At 44.7% G+C, this 27,305-nt stretch overlaps 1 protein-coding gene across 4 annotated transcripts in view; it reads right to left on the minus strand.

The window, feature by feature from the left end:
• SORCS2 (sortilin related VPS10 domain containing receptor 2) overlaps positions 1-27,305 on the minus strand; it is a 1,193,773-nt gene that overhangs the window by 58,422 nt on the left and 1,108,046 nt on the right. For all 4 annotated transcript variants that reach the window (XM_038745537.1, XM_038745536.1, XM_038745535.1 and 1 more), the window contains exons 18-20: positions 23,802-23,973; positions 8,453-8,639; positions 1,933-2,066 (exon numbers count right to left, since the gene is read on the minus strand). In XM_038745537.1, coding sequence (XP_038601465.1) covers positions 1,933-2,066; positions 8,453-8,639; positions 23,802-23,973 — 493 coding nt within the window. The remainder of the gene's footprint in view (positions 1-1,932; positions 2,067-8,452; positions 8,640-23,801; positions 23,974-27,305) is intronic.

Raw genomic sequence — 27,305 nt, forward strand, 5'->3', positions numbered from 1 at the left:
GGGAGGGGGGTGATGGGGGGGGAAGCAGGGTCAGTCTGGGAAGGCCTCCTGGAGGAGATGAGCTCTTCTTGTCATTGTTCTTCTAGCACCATAGAGAGATTGTAGTGTGCAAGCAAACTACTTCAGGTGACCAAGGAGGTTTATAGAATGGATGTGCTTGGGAAGCAGTATGGCCTGGGGGATAAAGAATGACTCCACCGCCTTCCCACCGTGACCTTGGGTCAGTCACTTCACCTCTGTCCTCGTCCCCCTCTCCATCCCCCCGTCTTACCTCCTTCCCTTCCCCACAGCACCTGTATATATGTATATATGTTTGTACATATTTATTACTCTATTTATTTATTTTACTTGTACATATCTATTCTACTTATTTTATTTTGTTAATATGTTTGGTTTTGTTCTCTGTCTCCCCCTTCTAGACTGTGAGCCCACTGTTGGGTAGGGACCGTCTCTATGTGTTGCCAACTTGTACTTCCCAAGCACTTAGTACAGTGCTCTGCACACAGTAAGCGCTCAATAAATATAATTGATTGATTGATTGATTTAATCAGCTGCCAAAGATAATGGGGATTCAATACCTGTTTTCCTTCCTCCTTAGACCATGAGTCCCACCTAATCCTGACTCCGACCCTTGGGCAAATAACTTCACTTCTCTGTGCCTCTCTTACCTCCTCTGCATTCATTCATTCATTCAATCATATTTATTGAATGCTTACTGTGTGCAGAGCACTGTACTAAGCGCTTGGGAAGTACAAGTTGGCAACATATCTGCAAAGTGGGGATTAAGACTGTGAGCCCCAGGTGGGACAGGGACTGTGTTCAAACCGATTTAACCCGATTAGAGAAGCAGTGTGGCTCATTGGAAAGAGCCTGGGCTTGGGAGTCAGAGGTCCTGGGTTCTAATCCCGGCTCCACCACTTATCATCTGTGTGACTTTGGGCAAGTCACTTCACTTCTCTCTGCCTCAGTTCCCTCATCTGTAAAATGGGGATGAAGACTGTGAGCCCCATGTGGGACAACCTTATTACCTTGTATCCCCCTCAGCACTTAGAACAGTGTTTGGCACGTAGTAAGCACTTAACAAATGCCATTATTATTATTAATAGCTTGAACCTACCCCAGCGCTTAGTACCTTGCCTACACATAGTAAGCACCTAACAAATACCAGTTATCAAGTGCTTAGTACAGTGCTTTGCACACAGTGTGTGCTCAATAAGTATGATTGAATGGACAACTGAATGAACTCTGGTCCCTCTCCGTATAGATTGTCAGCGCTTAACAAATATCACAATTATTATTATTATTATTGAGAGCAGTGATCAGTCTACTAACACTATTGGACTCTCTCAAGTGCTCAGAACAGTGCTCTGCACATTGTAGACTGTAAGCCCTTTCAGGGTGGAGAACACCTCTACCAACTCTTCCGTACTTTCCCAAGTGCTCAGCATGGCGTCCTGCAAAGAGGAGGCGCTTAATAAACACCACGGATTGACTGATATTTTTGCAATGCTAGTAATAATGATAAGAATGATGGCATTTATTCAGCACTTACTATGTGCAAAGCACCGTTCTAAGCGCTGGGGAGGTTACAAGGTGATCAGGTTGTCCCACAGGGGGCTTACAGTCTCCATCCCCATTTTATAGATGAGGGAACTGAGGCACAGAGAAGTTAAGCGTCTTGCCCAAAGCCACACAGCCGACAATTGGTGGAGCCGGGATTTGAACCCATGACCTCTGACTCCAAAGCCCGGGCTCTTTCCACTGAGCCACGCTGCTTCTCCAAGCAGAGTCCAAATTGAGGTCCGGCTGAAGGGGAGATTCTGTGGTTTGAAGGAAGGAGGAGAGAGTGGGAGAGTCCAGTTTGGTTTTTTAGCTGTGGGGCCAGGAAAGGCCGGGTGGATGGAATAAATGACCCAAGCGGCCAGCTGATACCTGCAGGTTATCTCCGAGCCACCAGTAGTACACTGTGAAATTAGCATTCTGGGGCAGCAGGACCGCTGTGAGATTCACTTCTTGGTTTCTCCCGACGACTGGAACTGCTTCGAGGTACAGAGCCTGCAGCGGCGCTGAGGAGAGTCCAAGAAACACAATGATTGATTAACCGAGAGTCAAGCATTTCATTCCTTCAATCGTATTTATTGAGCGCTTACTGTGAGCCCACTGTTGGGTAGGGACTGTCTCTATATGTTGCCAACTTGTACTTCCCAAGCGCTTAGTACAGTGCTCTGCACACAGTAAGCGCTCAATAAATACGATTGATTGATTGATTGATTGCAGAACACTGTGCTAAGCGCTTGGAAAGTAAAAGTCGGCAACAGAGACGGTCCCTACCCAACAATGGGCTCACAGTCTAAACGGGGGAGACAGACGACAAAACAATACAAGTAGACAGGTGTCAGTACCATCAGAAGAAATAGAATTAGAACTATCTACACATCACTAATAAAATGAATAGTGGAATAAATATGTACAAATATACAGAAGTGCTGTGGGGAGGGGAAGGGGGTAGGGCAGAGGGAGGGAGTGGGGGTGATGGGGAGGGGAGGAGGAGCAGAGTTCTTGTTGTTCCCCTACTCTTTTTTTGTAATAGCATGCATTGAGGGTTTATGATGTGCCAGGCACTGTAATAATAATAATAATAATAACTATGGCATTTATTAAGTGCTTACTATGTCCTAGGCACTGTACTAAGCACTGGGGTAGGTACAAACAAATCGGGCTGGACACAGTCCCACGGGGGGACTCACAGTCTCCATCCCCATTTTCCAGATGATGGAACTGAGGCCCAGAAGTGAAGCGACTTGCCCGAGGTCACACAGCAGACAATCAATCAATCATATTTATTGAGCGCTTACTGTGTGCAGAGCACTGTACTAAGCGCTTGGGAAGTACAGGCTGGCAACATATAGAGACAGTCATCATCATCATCAATCGTATTTACTGAGCGCTTACTATGTGCAGAGCACTGTACTAAGTGCTTGGGAAGTACAAATTGGCAACATATAGAGACAGTCCCTACCCAACAGTGGGCTCACAGTCTAGAAGGGGGAGACAGAGAACAAAACCAAACATACTAACAAAATAAAATAAATAGAATAGATATGTACAAGTAAAATAAATAAATAAATAGAGTAATACACACAGACAAGCACAAAGCAGCTTGGTTTAATGGAAAGAGCCCGGGTTTGGGAGACAGAAATCGTAGGTTCTAATCCAGGCTCTGCCACTCCATCAGCTGTGTGACTTTGAGCAAGTCACTTACCTTCTCTCTGCCTAAATTACCTCATCTGTAAAATGGTGATGAAGACTGTGAGCCCCATGTGGGACAACCTGATTACCTTGTGTCTACCCCAGTGCTTAGAACATAGTAAGAGCTTAACAAATGCCATTATTATTATTATTATTATTATTATGTGGCAGAGCTGGGATTAGAACTCATGACCTTCTGATTCCCAGGCCAGTGGTCTTTCCACTACGCCATGCCTGGGGTAGATATAAGATCATCAGCTAATAGTAAGGAGCAGCATAGCCCAGTGGAGAGTGGGCTTTCCTCTCTCCTCTTTTCCCTTTCCCCACTTTTCTCTTCTCCCACTCCCTTCTGCATCCCCCTGACTTGCTCCCTTTATTCATCCTCCCTCCCAGCCCCACACCACTTATGTCCAGATCTGTCATTTATTTATTCATATATTAATGTCTGTCTCACCCTCTAGACTGGAAGCTCATTATGGGCAGGGAATGTGACTGTTTATTAATATATTGTCCTCTCCTAAGTGCTTAGTGCAATATTATGCACACTGTAACCGCTCAAAAAATACAATTGAATAAAGAAATGAATGAAGTCAGAGGACTTGGGTTCTAATCCTGGCTCATGCCACTCATATTATTATTATTCTCCTTATTATATGCCATGAGCCTGCCGTGTGCTAACCTCAAAAGATCTCCTAGCCTGGGAATCAAGATCTCTGCCATGCTGCGTGAACTTGGGCAAACCACTTAAGGTCTCTGTGCCTCAGTTCCCTCATTAGCCAAAGGAGGATTTCATAACTGTTCTCCCTCTAATGTAGACTCTGGGACCTGCATATCTTGTATCCAGTGCTTAGAACAGTGCTTTGCACATAGTAAGCACTTAGCAAATACCATCATTAAAATTATTATTATTATCATCTACCCCAGGGCTTAATACAGTGATTGACACACTGGACTGTGAGCTCGTTGTGGGCAGGGAACTATGCCACGAAGCTCCCTGCATGCAGGGAACGTGTCTATCAATACATGGCAGTGTGGCCCAGTGGATAGTGCATGGGACTCAAAATCAGAAGGACCTGTGTTCTAATCCTGACTTTCCTATTTGACCACCGTGTGACCCTGGGCAAGTCATTTCTCTTTGTGGCTCATTTATCTCATCTGTAAAATGGGGCTTGAGACCATGAGCTCCACGTGGAACAAGGACTGTGATTCCAAGCACTTCGTACAGTGCTCTGCACAGAGTAAGCGCTCAATAAATATGACTGAACGAAAGAATCGTCCTGATCAACTCATATGCTTCATACAGTGCCTGGCAAAATAGTAAGTGTTTAACAAATATTCTTTAAAAAAAAAACCCATCGTTTTGAAATTGTACTCTCCCAAGCGCTTAGTTTAGTGCTGTTCACGCGACTAGCACTCCATAAATACGATCGATTGTGGGAAGTCCAATCTGTTTTTTGTTACAGTGGGATTTTGCCTTTTAACCTCAGTCCCTTCAGAAACTCTTCTGGCAGCAGAATGGAGCAGTTGGTGGAAATAAAGCGGTGTTATTTTTTGTCCAAATAGAGCATCGCGCCAAAAAAGAGATCATCAGACCGGCTCAGCAGTACTTTAAAATCTGGCTGTTCTGGCAACACACAGCCAGGGGACTCTGGGGAAATCTGATTAAGTGGAGAAGACAGTTGGGCTGTTTTCTTCCTGCTGAAACAGGTCAATACTGGAGATCCCTGAGGGATGCTCACATCTTCTATTTTTTTTAATATGCTAAACAGAATTTTTCTCTGTTCAGTGTGGATACCAGGGCCATTTTTGAAAGAAATCAGGTAGCTGACAGAACATAAATGCTGGGTGGAAATCACCCAATTTAACATCAGCAAAGACAGCATCTGGGTTAGTTCTTTCTGACTATAAAAAAGAGCAGCTGTGTGCCTCAGTATAGCTCAGGAACATTCTCCGTTTGAGGATGGCCTCAGTTCTGAACTGTCCCCGAAGATTAGATGCTCTGGGCTGACGACCTTCCCTGACAAAACCTCAATTCCTCAGCTCTGAATCCCTTCTACTTCGCCCTGATTTGCTCCTTTTACACACCCCTCCCATGGTAGCATCTCTGTACATATTTGTAATTTATTTATTTAAAACAGTGTCTGTCTCCCGCTCCAAACGGTAAGTTCTTTATTTGAGGAAACTCATCTACAACTCCGTTGTATTGTGTTCTCCCAAGTGAACCTCCTCCAGGAGGCCTTCCCAAACTCAGCCCCCCCTTTTTCCTCTCCTCCTCCTCCTCTCCCCATCACCCCCCCACACTACCCCCTTCCCTTCCCCACAGCACTTGTGTATATTTGTACATATTTATTACTCTATTTTATTAATGATGTGTATATAGCTATAATTAATAATAATGGTAATAATGGCATTTATTAAGCACTTACTAAGTGCAAAGCACTCTTCTAAGCGCTGGGGAGGTTACAAGGTGATCAGGTTGCCTCACGTGGGGCTTACAGTCTTCATCCCCATTTTACAGATGAGGTAACTGAGGCACAGAGAAGTGAAGTGACTTGCCCAAAGTCACACAGCTGACAAGTGGCAGAGCGAGGATTTGAACCCATGACCTCTGACTCCAAAGCCCGGGCTCTTTCCACTGAGCCACGCTGCTTCCAGGCGAATAAAATAATTCTATTTGTTCTGATGGTATTGATACCTGTCTACTTGTTTGGTTCTGTTGTCTATCTCCCCCTTCTAGACTGTGAGCCCATTGTTGGGTAGGGACCATCTCTGTTGCTGACTTGTACTTCCCAAGCGCTTAGTACAGTGCTCTGCACACAGAAAGCGCACAATAAATACGATTGAATGAATGAATGAATGAGGGCGTTCCAGGCCAGAGGCAGGATGTGGGCAAGACGTCAGTGGTGAGACAGGCAAGATGCAGGTACAATGAGAAGCTTGGCAATAAAGGAGCCAAGTGTGCGGGCTGGATTGGAGTAAGAAACTAGTGAGGTGAGGTAGAAAGGGGCACGGTGATTGATGGTAATGGTATTTGTTAAGTGCTTACTATGTGCCAGGCCCTCTTCTCAGTGCTGTAAAATGGGGATCAAGGCTGTGAGCCCCATTTGGGATGAGCACTGTGTCCAACCTAATAATCCTAATCCTAATAAATAATAATCCTAATAAACCTCACCTCCCTTCCCTCCTTCTCCAGCCCAGCCCACACCCTCCGCTCCTCTGCCACTAATCTCCTCACTGTGCCTCGTTCTCACCTATCCCGCCATTGATCCCGGCCCACGTCCTTCCCCTGGCCTGAAATGCCCTCCCTCCGCACATCCGCCAAGCTAGCTCTCTTCCTCCCTTCAAGGCCCTACTGAGAGCTCACCTCCTCCAGGAGGTCTTCCCACACTGACCCCCTCCTTCCTCTCCCCCTCACCCCTCTCTCCATCCCCCCTGTCTTACCTCCTTCCCTTCCCCACAGCACCTGTATATATGTATATATGTTTGTACATATTTATTACTCTATGCATTTATTTTACTTGTACATAAATATTCTATTCATTTTATTTTGTTAATATGTTTGGTTTTGTTCTCTGTCTCCCCCTTCTAGACTGTGAGCCCACTGTTGGGTAGGGACTGTCTCTATATGTTGACAACTTGTACTTCCCAAGCACTTAGTACAGTGCTCTGCACACAGTAAGCACTCAATAAATACGATTGATTGATTGATTGATTAATAATCCTATGTCTACCCCAGTGCTTAGAATAGCACTCGGCACATAATTCATTCATTCATTCATTCAATCACATTTATTGAGCACTTCCTGTGCACAGAGCACTGGACTAGGTGCTTGGGAAGCACAAGTCGGCAACAGATAGAGACGGTCCCTACCCAATAACGGGCTCACAGTCTAGAAGGGGGAGACAGACGACAAAACAAAACATGCAGACAGGTGTCAAAATAGTCAGAACAAATAGAATTAAAGCTAAATGCAATCGTTAACAAAATAAATAGTAAATATGTACAAGTAAAATAGAGTAATAAATCTGTACAAATATATATACAGGTGCTGTGGGGAGGGGAAGGAGATAGGGCGGGGAGATGGGGAGGAGGGGAGGAAAAGGGGGGCTCAGTCTGGGACTATATTATTACATTATAAAATGTGCTTAACAAACACCATAATTATTATTATTATTATTATACAAGATAATCAGTTTGGACACAGTCCCTGTCCCTTGTGGAGCTTGCAGTCATCATCCCATTTTACAGATGAGGGAACTGAGGCCCAGAGAAGTGAAGCAGTATGCCCAAGGTTACACAGCAAACAAGTGGTATCTACCCCAGCACTCAGTCCAACATTTGATGTAAAGTAAGTGCTTAACAAATACCAGAAAAATCATTATTCTTCTAGTTCCGGAGTGGTTGCACTTAGGGAAGCAGCATGCCCTGGTGGGGACAGCCTGGGCCTGGGACTCAGGAGGGCCTGGGTTCGAATCCCAGCTCCGCCATAGGAAGTAGCGTGGCTCAGTGGAAAGAGCCCGGGCTTTGGAGTCAGAGGTCATGGGTTCAAATCCCAGCTCTGTCAATTGTCAGCTGTGTGACTTTGGGCAAGTCACTTAACTTCTCTGTGCCTCAGTTCCCTTATCTGTAAAATGGGGATTAAGGCTGTGAGCCCCACATGGGCAACCTGATCACCTTGTATCCTCCCCAGCGCTTAGAACAGTGTTTTGCACATAGTAAGCACTTAATAAATACCAAAATTATTATTATTATTATCATTATTATGTCTGCTGCGTAACCTTGGGCAAGTCACTTCCCCTCTCTGGGCCTCAGTTCCTTCATTTGTAAAATGGGGACTAAGACTTTGAGCCCCAGTATGGGACAGGGACTGTGTCCAACCTGATTATCGTATAATAATAATAATAATAATAATAATAATAATAATAATAATAATAATGGTTGTTAAGCACTTATTATATGCCAAGCACTATTCTAAGCTCTGGGGTAGGTAGAAGATAATCAGGTTAGGCACAGTCCCTGTCCCACCTGGGGCTCACAGTGTTAATCCCCAGGGGACAGGGACCATGTCCAACCTGATTAATTTGTATCTACCCCAAGTGCTTAGAAGAGTGCTTGGCACATAGTAAGCGCTTAACCAATACAATAATAATAATAATAATAATAATAATAATAATAATAATAATAATAGCGATAATAACTTACAGTTGACTTGGATGAAGAGTACAGCCTCATCGTGGCCGGCCACGTTCTCGGCTCGGACGGAGACCCTATAGACGCCGGCTCTGTCGTAGCGGTGTCGGACGGATTCCCCGGCCAAGGTCAAGTTCACGTAGATGGCTTTAAACCCGTCCCCCAGGTCCACCTGGTATTTGGTGTTGAGCACATCTCCCTGCGGGGGAAGCGAGAACAAAGGCTTTATGATTTCCACGGGGAAAAGGGGACGACGGCTTGGATCATTTTTCTGAGAAAAGTCCAGTCCGCGTCTCCTTGGGTCATTCATTTATGGAGGGCTTACTGCGTGTGGAGCACTGGACTAAGCTCTTGGGAGAGGCCTGTGGTGGCTCAGAGGGAAAGTAACAGCCTTGAAAGGCTGGAGGCCTGGGTTCTAATCCCTTCTCTGGGATGAGAGTTTAAAAAAAGATTGTAAATACCTAGGAGGGTCTAGAATAGATCACCTAAGAGTGCTGAGATAAAATTTTCTTTTAGACTGTGAGCCCACTATTGGGTAGGGACTGTCTCTATATGTTGCCAAATTGTACTTCCCAAGCGCTTAGTACAGTGCTCTGCAAACAGTAAGCGCTCAATAAGTACAATTGATGATGATGATGATGACGAAACAACAATAAACAGAAAGGTTCCCTGCCCACGCCGAGTTTACAGTCTAGAGGGAGGGAGACAGAGATTAATATAAAAAATAAATTGCAGATATATACATAATCATCATCATCATTAGAGAAGCAGTGTGGCTGAGTGGAAAGAGCACGGGCTTGGGAGTCAGTGGTCATGGGTTCAAATCCTGGCTCCGCCAATTGTCAGCTGTGTGACTTTGGGCAAGTCACTTCACTTCTCTGTGTCTCAGTTACCTCATCTGGAAAATGGGGATTGACTGTGAGCCCCCCGTGCGACAACCTGATCACCTTGTAGCCTCCCCAGCACTTAGAACAGTGCTTTGCATGTAGTAAGCACTTAACAAATGCCATCATTATTATTATTATCATCAAAATTATGGTATTTCATTCAATCATATTTATTGAGCGCCTACTGTGTGCAGAGAATCAATCAATCAATCGTATTTATTGAGCGCTTACTGTGTGCAGAGCACTGTACTAAGCGCTGGGGAAGGACAAGTTGGTAACATATAGAGACAGTCCCTACCCAACAGTGGGCTCACAGTCTAAAAGGCTCACAGTCTAAAAGAGAGAACTGTACTAAGAGAACTAAAAGAGAACTGTACTAAGCACTTGGAAAGTACAATTGGGCAACAAATAGAGACAATCCCGCCCCAACAACAGAGTCACAGTCTAGAAGGGGGGAAACAGACAACAAAAAAAACAAGTTGCTTAGCACTTATTACATGCCACGAACTGTACTGAGCACTGGGGTGGCTACAAGCTAACCTGGTTGGACACAGTTCCTGTCCCGTACTGGGCTCACATTCTCAGTCCTCATTTTACAGATGAAGTAACTGAGGCACAGAGAAGTAAACTGTCTTGCCCAAGGTCACAAAACAGAGACGTGGCGGAGCTGGGAACGGAACCCATGGCCTTCTTACTCCCAAGCCCTAGGCCATGCTGCTTCCCATAAATGCCATGTCCCCACTCCTCAAGAACTTCCAGTCAATTAATCCATCAATCCATGGTATTAATTATATTTTTTATTGTATTCATTCATTCATTCATTCATTCTTTCATTCATTCAATCGCATTTATTGAGCGCTTACTGTATGCAGAGCATTGTACAAGTGCTTGGGAAGTACAAGTCGGCAACATATAGAGACGGTCCCTACCCAACAATGGGCTCACAGTCTAGAAGGGGGAGACAGACAACAAAACAAAACATGTAGACAGGTGTCAAAATCGTCAGAACAAATAGAAATTAAGCTGTATGTGCACCATTAACAAAATAAATAGAATAGTAAATATGTACAAGTAAAATAGAGTAATAAATCTGTACATATATATATATATATGTACAGATTTATATATATATGTACAGATTTATTACTCTATTTTATATATATATATACAAGTGCTGTGGGGAGGGGAAGGGAAATACAATGTTTATTGTATTATATTTTTTTATTGTATTTCTTTTATTTTTTTATGGCATTTGTTAAGCACTTACTATGTGCCACGCATTGTTCCAAGCTCTGGGGGAGATACCAAGTAATCAGGTTGGACACAGTCCATGTCCCACGTGGGGCACACAGTCTTAACCCCCACTGGAGAAGCAGCATGGCATATTGAATAGAGCACAGGCCTGGGAATCAGAAGGTCATGGGTTCTAATCCCAGCTCTGCCAGTGGTCTGCTGTGTGACCTTGGGTAAGTCACTTCACTTCTCTGGGCCTCCGTTCCCTCATCTGTAAAATGGGGATTAAGACTGTGAGGCCCACGTGGGACAACCTGATGACCTTATATCTCCCCCAGCACTTAGAATAGTGCTTGGCACGTAGTAAGTGGTTAACAAATACCCTTATTATTATTATTTTTTACATATGGGGGAACCGAGGCACAGAGAAATTGAGTGAAATGCCAAAGATCACAAAAGCAGGTAAGTGGTGGAGCTGGGAATATAATAATAATAATAATAATAATGGCATTTATTATGTACTTACTATGTGCAAAGCACTGTTCTAAGTGCTGGGGAGGTTACAAGGTGATCAGTTTGCCCCATGGGGGGCTCACAGTCTTAATACCCATTTTACAGATGAGGGAACTGAGGCCCAGAGAAGTGAAGTGACTTACCCAAAGTCACACAGCTGGCAATTGGCAGAGCCAGGATTTGAACCCATGACCCCTGACTCCAGAGCCCGTGCTCTTTCCACTGAGCCACGCTGCTTCTCTAGAATCCAGGTCCTCCTGATTTACAGACTTTTGTTTTATCCTCTAGGCCAGGCTGTTTCTCAGTACAGTAATTCATTCATTCATTCATTCAATCGTATTTATTGAGCGCTTACTATGCGCAGAGCACTGTACTAAGTGCTTGGGAAGTACAAGTTGGCAACATATAGAGATGGTCCCTATTAACACTAATAATAATAATAACATGGCATTTATTAGCGATTACTATGTGCAAAGCACTGTTCTAAGTGCTGGGGAGGTTACAAGGAGATCAGGTTGTCCCTGGTGGGGCTCACAGTCTTAATCCCCGTTTTACAGATGAGGGAACTGAGGCACAGAGAAGTGAAGTGACTTGCCCCAAGTCACACAGCTGACAATTGGCAGAGCTGGGATTTGAACCCATGACCCCTTACTCCAAAGCTCGTGATCTTTCCACTAAGCTACACTGCTTCTCAAGAAAGTAAGCATTCAGTACAGTGCTTACTGTGTGCAAAGCACTGTAACAGGTGCTTGGGAGAGGGCAATACAGCAGACTTGGTAGATATGTTTCCTGCCCTCAGTGGGCTTACAGTCTAAAGGGGGAGAGAGACATTAATCATAACAATAATAATAATAGTGATAATAATAATGTGGCATTTTTAAGTGCTTACTGTGTGCCAGGTACTATACTGAGCGCTGGACTAGATACACAATAATAATAATAATTATGGTATTTGTTAAGTGCTTACTATGTGCCAAGCAGTGTTCTAAGCACTGAAGTAGATACAGGGTAATCAGGTTGTCCCACGTGCGGTTCACACTTTTAATCCCCATTTTACAGATGAGGTAACTGAGACCCCGAGAAGTTACTTGCCCAAAGTCACACAGGAGATAAGTGGCAGAATCGGGATTAGAACCCCCATCCTCTGACTCCCTTCCATTAAGCCTGGCTGCTTCTCTGCTGTTCCCTCCTGCCTCAGTAATCAAGTTGGACATAGATTCTGTCCATGTGGAGTTCATAGTCTAATTAGGAGGGAGTAGGATTTAAGCCTCGTTTTAGAGATGAGGAAACTGAGGCACAGAGAAGTGAAGTGACTTGGCAAGGTCAAGAGAAGCAGTGTGGCTCAGTGGAATGAGCACGGGCTTTGGAGTCAGAGGTCATGGGTTCAAATCCTTCCCCATCCCCCCTGCCTTACCTCCTTCCCCTCCCCACAGCACATGTATATATATTTGTACGTATTTATTACTCTATTTATTTATTTTATTTGTACGTTTATTCTATTTATTTTATTTTGTTAATATGTTTTGTTTTGCTGTCTGTCTCCCCCTTCTAGACCGTGAGCTCACTGTTGGGTAGGAACCGTCTCTATATGTTGCCAACTCGTACTTCCCAAGCGCTTAGTACAGTGCTCTGCACAAAGTAAGCACTCAATAAATACGATTGATTGATTGATTGAAAATCCCGGCTCTGCCAATTGTCAGCTATGTGACTTTGGGCAAGTCACTTCACTTCTCTGGGCCTCAGTTCCCTCATCTGTAAAATGGTGATTAAGACTGTGATCCCCCCGTGGGACAACCTGATCACCTTGTAATCTCCCCAGTGCTTAGAACAGTGCTTTGCACATAGTAAGCGCTTAATAAATGCCGTTAAAAAAAGTCACATAGCAGACAAGTGGTGGGGCTGGGATTAGAACCCATGACCTTCAGTCTCCCAAGCCCCGGCTCTATCTGCTAGTTTACGCTGCTTCTCGTTCTTCTGCGTGAAGAAGTTAAGTGTTGTGTGATGGAAGGTGGGGGGATTACTTTGGGCAAATCCCCATTTTACAGATGAGGTAACTGAGGCCCAGAGAAGTGAAGTGACTTGCCCCAAGTCACACAGCTGACAATTGGCAGAGCTGGGATTTGAACCCATGACCCCTGACTCCAAAGCTCACTTACCTTCTCTGTGCCTCAGTTACCTCATCTGCAAAATGGGGATGAAGACTGTGAGCCCCATGGGGGACAACCTAATCACCTTGTAACCTCCCCAGCGCTTAGAACAGTGCTTTGCACGTAGTAAGTGCTTAATAAATGCTATTATTATTATTATTATTATTATCTACAGCGATGGGAATTTCAGTGGCAGTCCATTCACCTCCACATCAGACAGATTGAAGAGAATCGAGGATAAAGAAGGGAGAAAAAGCTGGGGAAAAGAGAGCTTAAGTGACCTTAATAAGCCTTTGAAAGTGGGGAAAGACGTGGTCTGGTCTATGTAGAGGAAGAAATTTCCAAGCCAGAGGGAGGCCATGGGAAATGAGTTGTTGGCAAAATAGGCAAATTTGGGGTACAGTGAAACAAACGGAGATCAGTGAGGTAAAGTAGGAGGGGGCAAGGTGATTGAGTGCTTTAAAGCCGATGGTGAGGAGTCTCTGTTCGACGAGGAAGTGGATGGGTGATCACCCGAGCTTCTTGAGGAATGGGGAGACGTGGGCTGAAAGTTTTTGTAGAAAAATAATCCGGGTGGCAGAGTGAAGAGTGGACTGCAAGGGGGAGAGATGGGAGGCTGGGAGGTCAGCGTGGAGGCTGACGTGAGAAGCAGCGTGGCTCAGTGGAAGGAACCCAGGCTTTGGAGTCAGAGGTCATGGGTTCAAATCCCGGCTCCGCCAACCGTCAGCTGTGTGACTTTGGGCAAGTCACTTACCTTCTCTGGGCCTCAGTTCCCTCATCTGGAAAATGGGGATTAAAACTGTGAGCCCCCCGTGGGACAACCCGATCACCTTGTAACCTCCCCAGCGCTTAGAACAGTGCTTTGCACATAGGAAGCGCTTAATAAACGCAATGATTATTTACTATTATTTATTTATTTATGTGAGTCAAAGTGAGGATAAGTGCTGAATCTGGGAAGCGGCCCTTTGGTTGGAGAGGAAAGGGGGGGATTTTAACCATGTTGTCGAGGTCGAACCTACAGGATTTGGTGACAGATTGAATAGGTGGTTGCATGACGGACGAATCCATCCGGCTCTGCCATTTATAATAATAATAATAATAATAATAATGATGGCATTTGTTAAGTGCTTACTATGTGCAAAACACTATTCTAAGCGCTGGGGATCCCACAAGATGATCAGGTTGTCCCACGTGGGGCTCACAATCTTAATCCCCATTTTACAGATGAGGGACCTGAGGCACAGAGAAGTGAAGTGACTTGCCCAAAGTCACACAGCTGACAAATGGCGGAGCCGGGATTACAGCCCATGACCTCTGACTCCCAAGCCCGGGCTCTTTCCACTGAGCCAAGCTGCTTCTCTCTGTTGTGTGACCTTGAGCAAGTCACTTCACTTCTCAGTTCTCTCATCTGGAAATGGCGATTAAGACTGTGAGCCCTCCGTGGGACAGGGACTGTGTGAAACCTGATTACCTTGCATTCACCCCAGCTCTTAGAACAGTGCCCGGCTCTTAACAAGTATCATAATTATTATTATTATAATGCCGTGGTCTTGGGCTTGTGAGATAGGGAAGACGGCGGTGTTACCAGTGCTTCGAAACAGTGCCAGCACTTAGGACAGTGCTTTGCACATAGTAAGCTTAACAAATTCATTCATTCATTCCATCAATCGTATTTATTGAGCGCTTACTGTGTGCAGAGCACTGTACTGTGCACTTGGGAAGTACAAGTTGGCAACATATAGAGACGGTCCCTACCCAGCAACGGGTTCACAGTCTAGAAGGGCCATCATTATTATTATTAATATATTGAGAAGCAGCTTGGCTCAGTGGAAAGAGCCCGGGCTTTGGAGTCAGAGGTCATGGGTTCAAATCCCAGCTCCACCACTTATCATCTGTGTGACTTTGGACAAGTCACTTCACTTCTCTGTGCCTCAGTTCCCTCATCTGTAAAATGGGGATGAAGACTGTGAGCCCCACGTGGGACAACTTAATCACCTTGTAACCTCCCCAGCGCTTAGAACAGTGCTTTGCACGTAGTAAGTGCTTAATAAATGCCATTATTATTATTATTATTATCTACAGTTATGGGAATTTCAGTGGCAGTCTGTTCACCTCCACATCAGACAGAAACTCCTTATGATGGACTTTGAAGCTATCGATCAGCTCACCCCATCCTACCTTACCTCTCTGATTTCTTCCTCCAGCCCAGCCCACACACTCCGCTCCTCTACAGCCAGCTTCCTCACTGTGCCCCACTAATAATAATAATAATAATAATAATAATAATAATAATAATAATAATAATAGTAGTATTTGTTAAGCGCTTGCTATGTGCCAAGCACTGTTCTAAGCGGGGAATCTCATCTATCTCACCACCAACCCCTTTAACACACCTTCCCCACCTTTAAACCCTTCTTGAGATCACATCTCCTCCAGGAAGACCTCCTGGAGGTCTATATATTTGATTTATATCAATGTCCGTTTCCCCCTCTACACTGTAAGCTCATTGTGGGAAGGGAACATATTTACCAACTCTTGTTATAGTCTCACAAGTGCTTAATACAGTGCCTTGCACCCAGTCAGTGCTTAATGAAATCCACAGATTCTTGGATTGATGGATTGATTGATTTATTCATTCATTCAATCATATGTATTGACCGCTTACTGTGTGCTTCACACATAGTAAGCAGTTTACAAATGCCATCATCATTATTATTAATATATTGAGGAGCAGCGTGGCTCAGTGGAGAGAGCCCGGGCTTGGGAGTCAGAGGTCATGGGTTCAAATCCCTCCTCTGCCACTTGTCAACGGGGAAGCACTTGGGAAGTACAAGTTGGCAACAAATAGAGAACGGTCCCTCAGCGGGCTCACAGTCTAGATTGATTCGAGACCATTGTCATCTGCCTGAAAAATATACGCACTCAGATAATGATCATGATAATAATGGCATTTATTAAGTGCTTACTATGTGCAAAGCACTGTTTTAAGCACTGGGGAGGTTGCAAGGTGATCAGGTTGTCCCACGGGGGGCTAACAGTCTTAACCCCCATCTTACAGATGAGGGGACTGAGGCACAGAGAAGTGAAGTGACTTGCCCAAAGTCACACAGCTGACAATTGGCGGTGCTGGGATTCAGACCCATGACCTCTAACTCCAAAGCCCGTGCTCTTTCCGCTGAGCCACACTGCTTCTCATAAGGAAGGCAAGAAATTTGTTAAGTGCTTTAAAGCAGTCCATCACCTTACCCCTTCCTATCTCGCTTCACAACTCTCCTACTCCAACACAGCCCGCACGCTTCACTGCTCTAATGCCAATCTTCTCACTGGGCCTCCGTCTCATCTATCTCACCGCCAACTTCTCACCCACATCCTGCCTCTGGCCTGGGACACCCTCCCTCCTCACATCTGACAGACAATGACTCTCCCCTGCTTCAAAGCCTTATTGAAGGCCCATCTCCTCCAAGAGGCCTTCCCTGACTAAGCCCTCCTTTCCTCTTCTCCCACTTCCTTCTGACTTGCTCTCTTTATTCATTCCCCCCTCCCAGCTCCACAGTGCTTATTTCCATGTCAGTAATTTATTTATTTATATTAATAGCCGTCTCTCCGTCTAGACTGTAAGCTTATTGTGGACATGGAATAAATGGGTTTATTGTTATATTGTACTCTCCTAAGTGCTTAGTATCCAGCGCTTAGAACAGTGCTTTGCACATAGTAAGCGCTTAAAAATACCATTATCATTATTATTATTGTTTACAGAGAGCTTAGTACGGTGCTAAGCGCTTAATATAGTGCTCTACACACAGTAAGCACTCAATAAACATGATTGAATGAATGAGAAGCAGCATGGCCTAGTGGCAAGAGCCTGGGCTCAGGAGTCAGAGGATGTGGGTTCTAATCCTGACTCCTCCACTTGTCTGCTGTGTGACCTTGGGCAAATCACTTCACTCCTCTGTGCCTAAATTACTCCATCTGTAAAATGGGGATTAAGACTGTGAGCCCCACCTAGGACAACCTGATTACTTTGTATTTACCCCAGTGCTTAGAATACTGCCTGGCACATATTAAGCACTTAACAAATACCATTATTATTATTATTATTATTATTATTATTATTATTATTATTATTATCATTTACAGTGCTCTGCACACAGTAAGTGCTCAATATATGTGACTGAATGAATGAATGAATGCTTACCACATGGTAAACACAATGGAGTGGTGGAGGATTTAAGCAATAATTGCTTAAAAAAATGGAATTTAGGATTCTCTCTATGTGGAAAAACACACCATCTTTCTTTAATGTTGTTGTGCCCCAACCAGTTTTTATCACAGCAACTTCAGAACTTGAAATATGTATCAGGACATGAGGTAATATTCCAAAAGTATACTTCTACACTTAGCAACTACTTTGCATTAGCGCTTCATCTTCTGGCTTCCAGATCTTTCCACTAGACAAGTTTGCCTCTCAGCGTGGCGTAGTGAATAGAATACGGGCCTGGGACTCAGAAGTTCATCATCATCATCATCAATTGTATTTATTGAGCGCTTACTATGTGCAGAGCACTATACTAAGCACTTGGGAAGTACAAATTGGCAACATATAGAGACAGTCCCTACCCAACAGTGGGCTCACAGTCTAAAAGTTCATGAATTCTAACCACTTGTCACTTGCCTGTTGTGTGACCTTGGGCAAATCACTTTATTCCTCTGTGCTTCATTTACTTCATCTGTAAAATGGGGATTGAGACCATAAGCCCCACGTGGGACAGGGACTGTGTCCACCCCGATTTGCTTGTATCCACCCCAGAGCTAATACAGTGCTTGGTACATAGTAAGCACTTAACAAATATCCTAATTAATTTCTCCATCCTTGTCGATTATCCTGACCAGTGGAACAAAAATCCTGAAATTTAAAATGAATAGACTACTTGAAAGAGAAACTATTAACGACAGCAAGGAAAATTTTAAGCCGTATTAGCAGATTTTCATCGTATTTTGCGCAGGTATTAATTGACACTCAGACTGCTAGGTTGCAAACTCCTGAGGACAGAGGTGAATTCCTCCAATCTCTACCCTGCTGCCACTAACACTTGGTTCAGCACGTAGAACAGTGCTTGGCACATAGTAAGTGCTTAACAAATACCATTATTAGAATGTTTTAACCACAGAAATGGCTCAGTAAATACTATGGAGCGATTTAGATCGATTTAGAGAGATTGAGAAGCAGTGTGGCTCAGTGGAAAGAGCCCGGGCTTTGGAGTCAGAGGTCATGGGTTCAAATCCCGGCTCCCCCAAGTGTGACTTTGGGCAAATCACTTCACTCTCCTGGCCTCAGTTCCCTCACCTGTAAAATGGGGATGAAGACTGCGAGCCCCCCGTGGGACAACCTGATCACCTTGTATCCCCCTCCAGCACTTAGAACAGTGCTTGGCACATAGTAAGCGCTTCATAAATGCCATTATCATTATTATTATCCCTAAGTTGAACAGGCAGAAAAGCCTGCAAGTAGCCTCTTCTTTCCTACTGCAGTTGATCTTCAATCAATCATATTTACTGAAGGCTTACTGTACGCAGAGAACTGTACTAAGTGCTTGGGGGGATATGATATAAACGCATTGGTAGCCACATTTTCTGCCCACAAGGAATTTAAGTTGCATTCTGGAGATTAAAGTCTTGAAGTTGACAAATGGTCAGGAAACAAGTTGAAAACCATCGTGTCTTTGCTTCTCAGCTGTAGGTGGCAGCAAATGGCTATATTTCTTTTAAGCTCTTTTCATTCATTCATTCATTCAATCGTATTTATTGAGCGCTTACTGTGTGCAGAGCACTGTACTGAGCGCTTGGGAAATACAAGTTGGCAACATATAGAGACGGTCCCTACCCAACAACGGACTCATAGTCTAGTGTAGGAGACAAAAAGCCACAGGATAAAATGCCTGAGATACACGCACCAGCCCAAGGAAATGCTCTCTAAACAATAATGATAATAATAATGATAATAATAATAATGATAACAACGATGATGATGATGATAATAACAATAATAATAATAATAATAATAATAGTAATGTGTATTTGCTAGGCCCTTATTATGTGTCGTGGCTTAAAGCAGTGTGGCTCAGTGGAAAGAGCCCGGGCTTGGGACTCAGAGGTCGTGGGTTCTAATCCTGGCTCCACGACTTCTCAATCGTGTGACTTTGGGGAAGTCACTTAACTTCTCTGTACCTCAGTTACCTCATCTGGAAAATGGGGATTAAGGCGGTGAGCCCCATGTGGGACAATCTGATTACCTTGTATCTACTCAAGTGTTTAGAACAGTGCTTGCTCCCTTCAAAGCCCTACTGAGAGCTCACCTCCTACAGGAGGCCTTCCCAGACTGAGCCCCTCCTTCCTCTCCCCCTCCTCCCCCTCCCCGTCCCCCCCACCTCCTTCCCCTCCCCACAGCACCTGTATATATGTATATATGTTTGTACATATTTATTACTCTATTTATTTTATTTGTACATATTTATTCTATTTATTTGGTTTATATGTTTTGTTTTGTTGTCTGTCTCCCACTTCTAGACTGTGAACCTGCTGTTGGGTAGGGACCGTCTCTATATGTTGCAAAGTTGTACTTCCCAAGCGCTTAGTACAGTGCCCTGCACACAGTAAGTGCTCAATAAATATGATTGAATGAATGAATGCTTGTCACATAGTAAGCACTTAATAAATACCATCATCATCATCATCATCATCATCATCATCATCATCATCATGTGTCATGCACTTAAAACTGTGAGCCCCATGGGGGTCAACCTGATAACCTTGTATCCTCCCAGCACTTAGAACAGTGCTTGGCACATAGTAAGCACTTAACAAATACCATAATCATCATCATCACTGTGTTAAACCCAGGGGTAGATACAATAATAATAATAATAATGATGGTATTTGTTAAGCACTTACTATGTGCAAAGCACTGTTCTAAGCGCTGGGGGGATACAAGGAGATCAGGTTGTCCCACGTGGGGCTCACAATCTTAATCCCCATTTTACAGATGAGGTCACTGAGGCCCAGAGAAGGGAAGTGACTTGCCCAAAGTCACACAGCTGACAATTGGCGGAGCCGGGATTTGAACCCATGACCTCTGACTCCAAAGCCCGGGCTCTTTCCGCTGAGCCATGCTGCTGCTCTCACACAATACAAGATATTGTGTAGGACATAGACCCTATCCCTCATGGGCCTCAGGTCTAGGTAGGTATTTCATTCTCATTTTACAGTTGTGGTTAACTGAGGTGCAGAGAAATGAGGTGACTTGCCCAAGACCACACAGTAGACAGGAGGTCTTATTAAAAACACATCTCATTCAAGAGGAGCGTTATTACGAACACATCTACTCCAAGAAGCCTTCCCCAACTAATTCCTCATTTCCACTTTCATTCATTCATTCAATTGTATTTCTTGAGGGCTTACTGTGTGCAGAGCACTGTACTAAGCGCTTGGGAAGTACAAATCGGCAACATATACCCAACAACGGGCTTTCTGCCTCGCCCTTGCACTTGGATTTGTACCCTTTATAATAATAATAATAATGATGGCATTTATTAAGCGCTTACTATGTGCAAAGCACTGGGGAGGTTACAAGGTGATCAAGTTGTCCCACAGGGGGCTCACAGTCTTCATCCCCATTTTACAGATGAGATAACTGAGGCACAGAGAAGTTAAGTGACTTGGCCAAAGTCACACAGCTGACAAGTGGCGGAGCCGGGATTTGAACCCATGACCTCTGACTCCAAAGCCCGGGCTCTTTCCACTGAGCCACACTGCTTCTTTATCCATCCCTCCCTCAGCCCCACAGCCCTTACGTGCAGATCTGTAATCATAATCTTCGCCTCTGCTGTAACCAGAGTCATCCAAACATAAGCATCCCAAAATGAAGATTATAAGCTCAATCAATCAATTAATCAATCATCTTTATAGAGAGCTTATCGTGTGTACAGCAGTGTACTACATGCTTGGGAGAGTCCAACGCAACAGAGTAGGAAGAGCTTGTTATGGGCAAGGGATGTGTCTGTTTTATTGCTCTACAGGACTCTCCCAAGTGCTTAGTACAGTGCTCAGCACACGAAAAATGCTCAATAAATAAGACTGACTGACACAGTCCTGGTCCACAAGGATCTTACTGTCTTGATGGGGAGACACCCATGAAAATCAAGTTCAGAAGCAACGTGGCTCAGTGGAAAGAGCCTGGGCTATGGAGTCAGAGGTCATGGGTTCAAATCCTGGCTCCACCAATTGTCAGCTGTGTGACTTCGGGCAAGTCACTTAACTTCTCTGTGCCTCAGTTACCTCATCTGTAAAATGGAGATTAAGACTGTGAGCCCTCTGTGGGACAACCTGATCACCTTGTAACCTCCCCAGCACTTAGAACAGTGCTTTGCACATAGTAAACGCTTAATAAATGTTATTATTATTATTATTATTATTATTATTATTATTATCATTATCATGAAGCAGAATGGCCTTGTGGTTAGAACACGGGCCTAGGAGTCAGAAGGTCGTGGGTTCCAATCCTTGCTCCACCACTGGTCTGCTGTTTGACCTTGAGCAAGTCATTTCACTTCTCTGTGCCTCAGTTCCCTCATCTGTCAAATGGGGATTTAGCCTCTGAGGCCAATGACGGGGACTGTGTCCAATACGACTTGCTTTTATTCTCCCTCAGCGCTTAGTACAGTGCCTGACTCGTATTAAGTGCTTAACAAATACCACAATTATTATTGTTATCTTGGTGATTAAAACCCCAGTCTTTCATTCATTCATTCAATCGTATTTATTGAGTGCTTACTGTGTGCAGAGCACTGTACTAAGCGCTTGGGAAGTACAAGTCGGCAACATATAGAGACACCCCACTCAGTAAGCTCCGGCCGAATAGGTAAGGACCCTGCAGATTTGAAATGTGAATATCTCATGAAAAGACCCAGGGATTGAAGTGCAAGCGTGAACCCAGAGAAGCAGCATGGCCTCATCAATCAGTCAGTCACTCAATTGTATTTATTGAGCACTTACTTTATAGTAATAATGGCATTTATTGAGTGCTTAGTATGTGCAAAGCACTGTCCTAAGCGCTGGGGAGGTTTCAAGGTGACCAGGTTGTCCCACGTGGGGTTCACCACCTTAATCCCCATTGATTGATTAATCCCCATTTTACAGATGAAGTCACTGAGGCACAAAGAAGTGAAGTGACTTGCCCAAAGTCACACAGCTGACAAGTGGTGGAACCGGGATTTGAACCCATGACCTCTGACTCCAAAGCCCGGGCTTTTTCCACTGAGCCACGCTACTTTGCGTGGAGCACTGTACCAACCGCTTGGGAGAATACAATGGAACAATATAACCGACATTCACTGCCCACAGTGAGCTGACAATCTGTGCCCAGCCCGATTTATTTTGCATCTGCCCCAGCACATAGGACAGAGCCTGACACATAGTAAGCACTTAATGGCCAAGTGAATAAAGCACAGGGCTGGGCATCCAAAGGATCCGAGTTCTAATCCCGGCTCTGTCACTACCTTGCTGTGTGGCCTTGGGCAAGTCACTTTCCTTCTCATCTGTAAAGTGGGAACCCCCTGAGGGACAGGGATTGTAACCATCCTGATTTATCTATATCTACTCTAGCACTTATAACAGTGCTTGGCACTTAGTAATAATGATAATAATAATTGTTTTATTTGTTAAGCACTTACTGTGTGCCAGGCACTGGGTGGATACAAGCAAACCAGGTTAGACACAGTCCCCGTCCCACATAGGACTCTTAGTCTCAATCCCCATTTTCCAGATGAGGTAACTGAAGCTTGGAGAATAATAATAATGATAATAATATTTGTGAAGCGCTTACTACGTGCCAAGCACTGTTCTAAGCACTGGGGTAAATACAAGGTAATCAGGTTGTCCCAAGTAGCACTCACAGTCTCAATTCACATTTAACAAATGAGGTAACTGAGGCACGGGGAAGTGAAGTGACTTGCCCAAGGACACACAGCAGACTAGAGGCAGAGGCGGGATCAGAACCCACGACCTCTGACTCCCAAGCCCACGGTGACTTGCCCAAAGTCACACAGTAGACAGGTGGAGGAGATCCCTGGCCCTACCTCCTTCCCCTCCCCAGAGCACCTGTACATATGTTTGTACAGATTTACTACTCCATTTATTTTACTTGTACACATTTACTATTCTATGTATTTTGTTAATAATGCGCATTTAGCGACAATTCTATTTGTTCTAACGACTTGACACCTGTCCACATGTTTCGTTTTGCCGTCTGTCTCCCCCTTCTAGACTGTGAACCCGTTGTTGGGTAGGGACCGTCTCCGTATGTTGCCAACTTGTACTTCCCAAGCGCCAAGTGCCGTGCTCGGCACACAAAAAGCGCTCAATAAATACTATTGAATGAATGAATGAATGAATGAATGAATGAATGAATGAATGAATGAATGAACCCACTCTCTTCTAACTCCCAGGCCCGGGCTTAGTGGCTACACCGCTTCTCTGAGCACCTTCTCTGTTGTTCCGTAAGCGCTTAGAAAGTACCGTCAGTCTTACCTGCTCCTGCCGGACGACAAATAGGATGTCTTCGCCGGGTCTGACGGCCAAGGCCTCGCCCTTGATGTGAATCCGGAGTCCTCTGGGGGCCATCATCGGACACTGGTGCTGGGCCACCTTTTGCTGCAAATCCACGCCACCCTCACAGACGGTGGACACCACCTTGCGATAGCTGTCGGGGAGGGAGGAGGGAGTCACTTTTAGACTGGGAGCCCACTCTTTTAGACTGGGAGCCCACTGTTGGGTAGGGACTGTCTCTATATGTTGCCAATTTGTACTTCCCAAGCGCTTAGTACAGTGCTCTGCACATGGTAAGCACTCAATAAATACGATTGATGATGATGAGGGAGAGTCCGCGATCAGCGCCGAGCCGAACCAGAGACACGCGCTGCTGGGTGACTTCAGTTCTCGCCTGTAAAGTGTCAGCCCCCCGTGGGACAGGGGACTCTGTCCAACCTGATTTACTTGCATCTACCCCACCGCTTACAACAGTGCTGGGGAATTATTGGTGATTTTTTGAACAAGGATGGTGGGCTTCCACTCATTCAGTCGTATTTATTGAGTGCTTACTGTGTGCCAAGCACTGTACTGTGTAATAAATAATAAATAACGATGGCATTTGTTAAGCGCTTACTTACAACAGTGCTGGGGAATTACTGGTGATTTTGTGAACAAGGATGGTGGGCTTCCACTCATTCAGTCGTATTTATTGAGTGCTTACTGTGTGCCAAGCACTGTACTGTGTAATAAATAATAAATAACGATGGCATTTGTTAAGCGCTTACTTACAACAGTGCTGGGGAATTATTGGTGATTTTGTGAACAAGGATGGTGGACTTCCAGTCATTCAGTCGTATTTATTGAGCGCTTACTGTGTGCCAAGCACTGTACTGTGTAATAAATAATAAATAATGATGGCATTTGTTAAGCGCTTACTTACAACAGTGCTGGGGAATTATTGGTGATTTTGTGAACAAGGATGGTGGACTTCCAGTCATTCAGTCGTATTTATTGAGCGCTTACTGTGTGCCAAGCACTGTACTGTGTAATAAATGATAAATAATGATGGCATTTGTTAAGCGCTTACTTACAACAGTGCTGGGGAATTATTGGTGATTTTGTGAACAAGGATGGTGGACTTCCACTCAGTCGTATTTATTGAGAGCTTACTGTGTGCCAAGCACTGTACTGTGTAATAAATAATAAATAATGATGGCATTTGTTAAGCACTTACTTACAACAGTGCTGGGGAATTATTGGTGATTTTGTGAACAAGGATGGTGGACTTCCAGTCATTCAGTCATATTTATTGAGCACTTACTGTGTGCCAAGCACTGTACTGTGTAATAAATAATAAATAATGATGGCATTTGTTAAGCGCTTACTATGTGCAAAGCGCTGTTCTAAGCGCTGGGGGGGATACAAGGCGATCAGGTTGTCCCACGTGGGGCTCACAGTCGCAATCTGCATTTTCCAGATGAGGTAACTGAGGCTCAGAGAAGTTAAGTGACTTGCCCAAGGTCACACAGCAGACATGTGGTGGAGTCGGAATTCGAACCCATGACCTCTGACTCCAAAGCCCGGGCTCTTTCCACTGAACCACGCTGCTTCTCTATGCTTCTCTATCTCTGTGTACTTGGGAGGGAAGCAGCGTGGTTCAGTGGAAAGAGCCCGGGCTTTGGAGTCAGAGGTCATGGGTTCAAATCCCAGCTCTGCTACTTGTCAGCTGTGTGACCGCGCAAGTCACTTCACTTCTCTGTGCCTCAGTTACCTCATCTGGAAAATGGGAATTAAGACTGTGAGCCCCCCATGGGACAACCCGATCAGCTTGTAACCTTCCCAGCGCATAGAAAAGTGCCTTGCACATAGTGAGCAGTTAATAAATGCCATAAAAAAACCCATGATTTACTTGTATCTACCCCACCCCCTACAACAGTGTTGGGGAATTGTTGGTGATTGTAAACAAGGATGGTGAATTTCCATTCATTCAGTCGTATTCATTGAGTGCTTACTGTGTGCCAAGCACTGTACTGTGTATTTGGGAGGGAAGCAGCATGGCTCAGTGGAAAGAGCACGGGCTTTGGTGTCAGAGGTCATGGGTTCAAATCCCACCTCTGCCATTTGTCAGTTGCGTGACTTCAGGTAAGTCATTTCACTTCTCTGTGCCTCAGTTCCCTCATCTGTAAAATGGGGATTAAGACTGTGAGCCCCCCCGTGAGACAACCTGACCACCTTGTAACCTCCCCAGTGCTTAGAACAGTGCTTTGTACATAGTAAGCACTTAATAAATGCCATTACTATTATTATTACACTATAACATTGTTCTATTGTACAAGCCCAAGCACTTAGTACAGTGCTTTGCATGCATTCTTCTAGACTGCGAGCCCGCTGTTGGGTAGGGACCGTCTCTATACGTTGCCAACTTGTACTTCCCAAGCGCTTAGTACAGTGCTCTGCACACAGTAAGCACTCAATAAATACGATTGAATGAATGCAGTAAGCATTCAATAAATACCACTGAATTCCTGACTGTCCCCCTCTCTAGACTGTAGGCTAGTTGTGAGCAGGGACTGTGTCTGTTTATTGTTCTACTGTAATCTACTGAAATCTATGTTGCCAACTTGTACTTCCCAAGCGCTTAGTACAGTGCTCTGCACACAGTAAGCGCTCAATAAATACAATTGGTTGATTGATTGATTGATCTCCCAAGTGCTCGGCACACTAGTAAACGCTCATTAAATACTATTGACTCACTGACTAACTCTCTTCTGCCCTTTCTTCGAATCCCTTCTGTGAGCCCGCTGTGGGCAGGGATTGCGTCTATTTTTGCTGAGTTGTACTTCCGAAGCACTTAGTACAGTGCTCTGCACACAGTAAGAACTCAGTAAATATGGTTGAATGAATGGATGAATAAACAGACACATTCCCTGCCCACAAGCGACGCAGACAGGAGGGAGAATTGGGCGAGGGAGATGAGGGAAGAGTAGGGGAAGGCTTCCTGGAGGGGGTGTGATTTTAGTAAGGCTTTCAGGAGGGGAGAATATTTAAGCATTGAATGAAAAGGGGGAGGGACCTCTGGGTCATAAAGAGGGTGTGAGATGCAGAAAATCGAGGACCAGTGCCCTCCTTTCTCATATGAGACACATAATTGCTCTCCCCCACTTCAAAACCTTAATAATAATAATAATGACATTTGTTAAGTGCTTACAATGTGCCAAGCACTGTTCTAATTGCTGGGGGGGATACAAGGTAATCAGGCTGTCCCACACGGGGATCACAGTCTTAATCCCCATTTTACAGATGAGGGAACTGAGGCCCAGAGAAGTGAAGTGACCTGCCCAAAGTCACACAGCTGACAATTGACGGAGTCAGGATTGGAACCCATGACCTCTGACTCCCAAGGCCGTGCCTTCAATAAGAGAGAAGCAGCGTGGCTCAGTGGAAAGAGCCTGGGCTTTGGAGTCAGAGGTCGTGGGCTCAAATCCCAGCTTCACCAGTTGTCAG

Source organism: Tachyglossus aculeatus, chromosome 4 (assembly GCF_015852505.1).
Source record: "Tachyglossus aculeatus isolate mTacAcu1 chromosome 4, mTacAcu1.pri, whole genome shotgun sequence".
Classification (NCBI taxonomy): domain Eukaryota; kingdom Metazoa; phylum Chordata; class Mammalia; order Monotremata; family Tachyglossidae; genus Tachyglossus; species Tachyglossus aculeatus.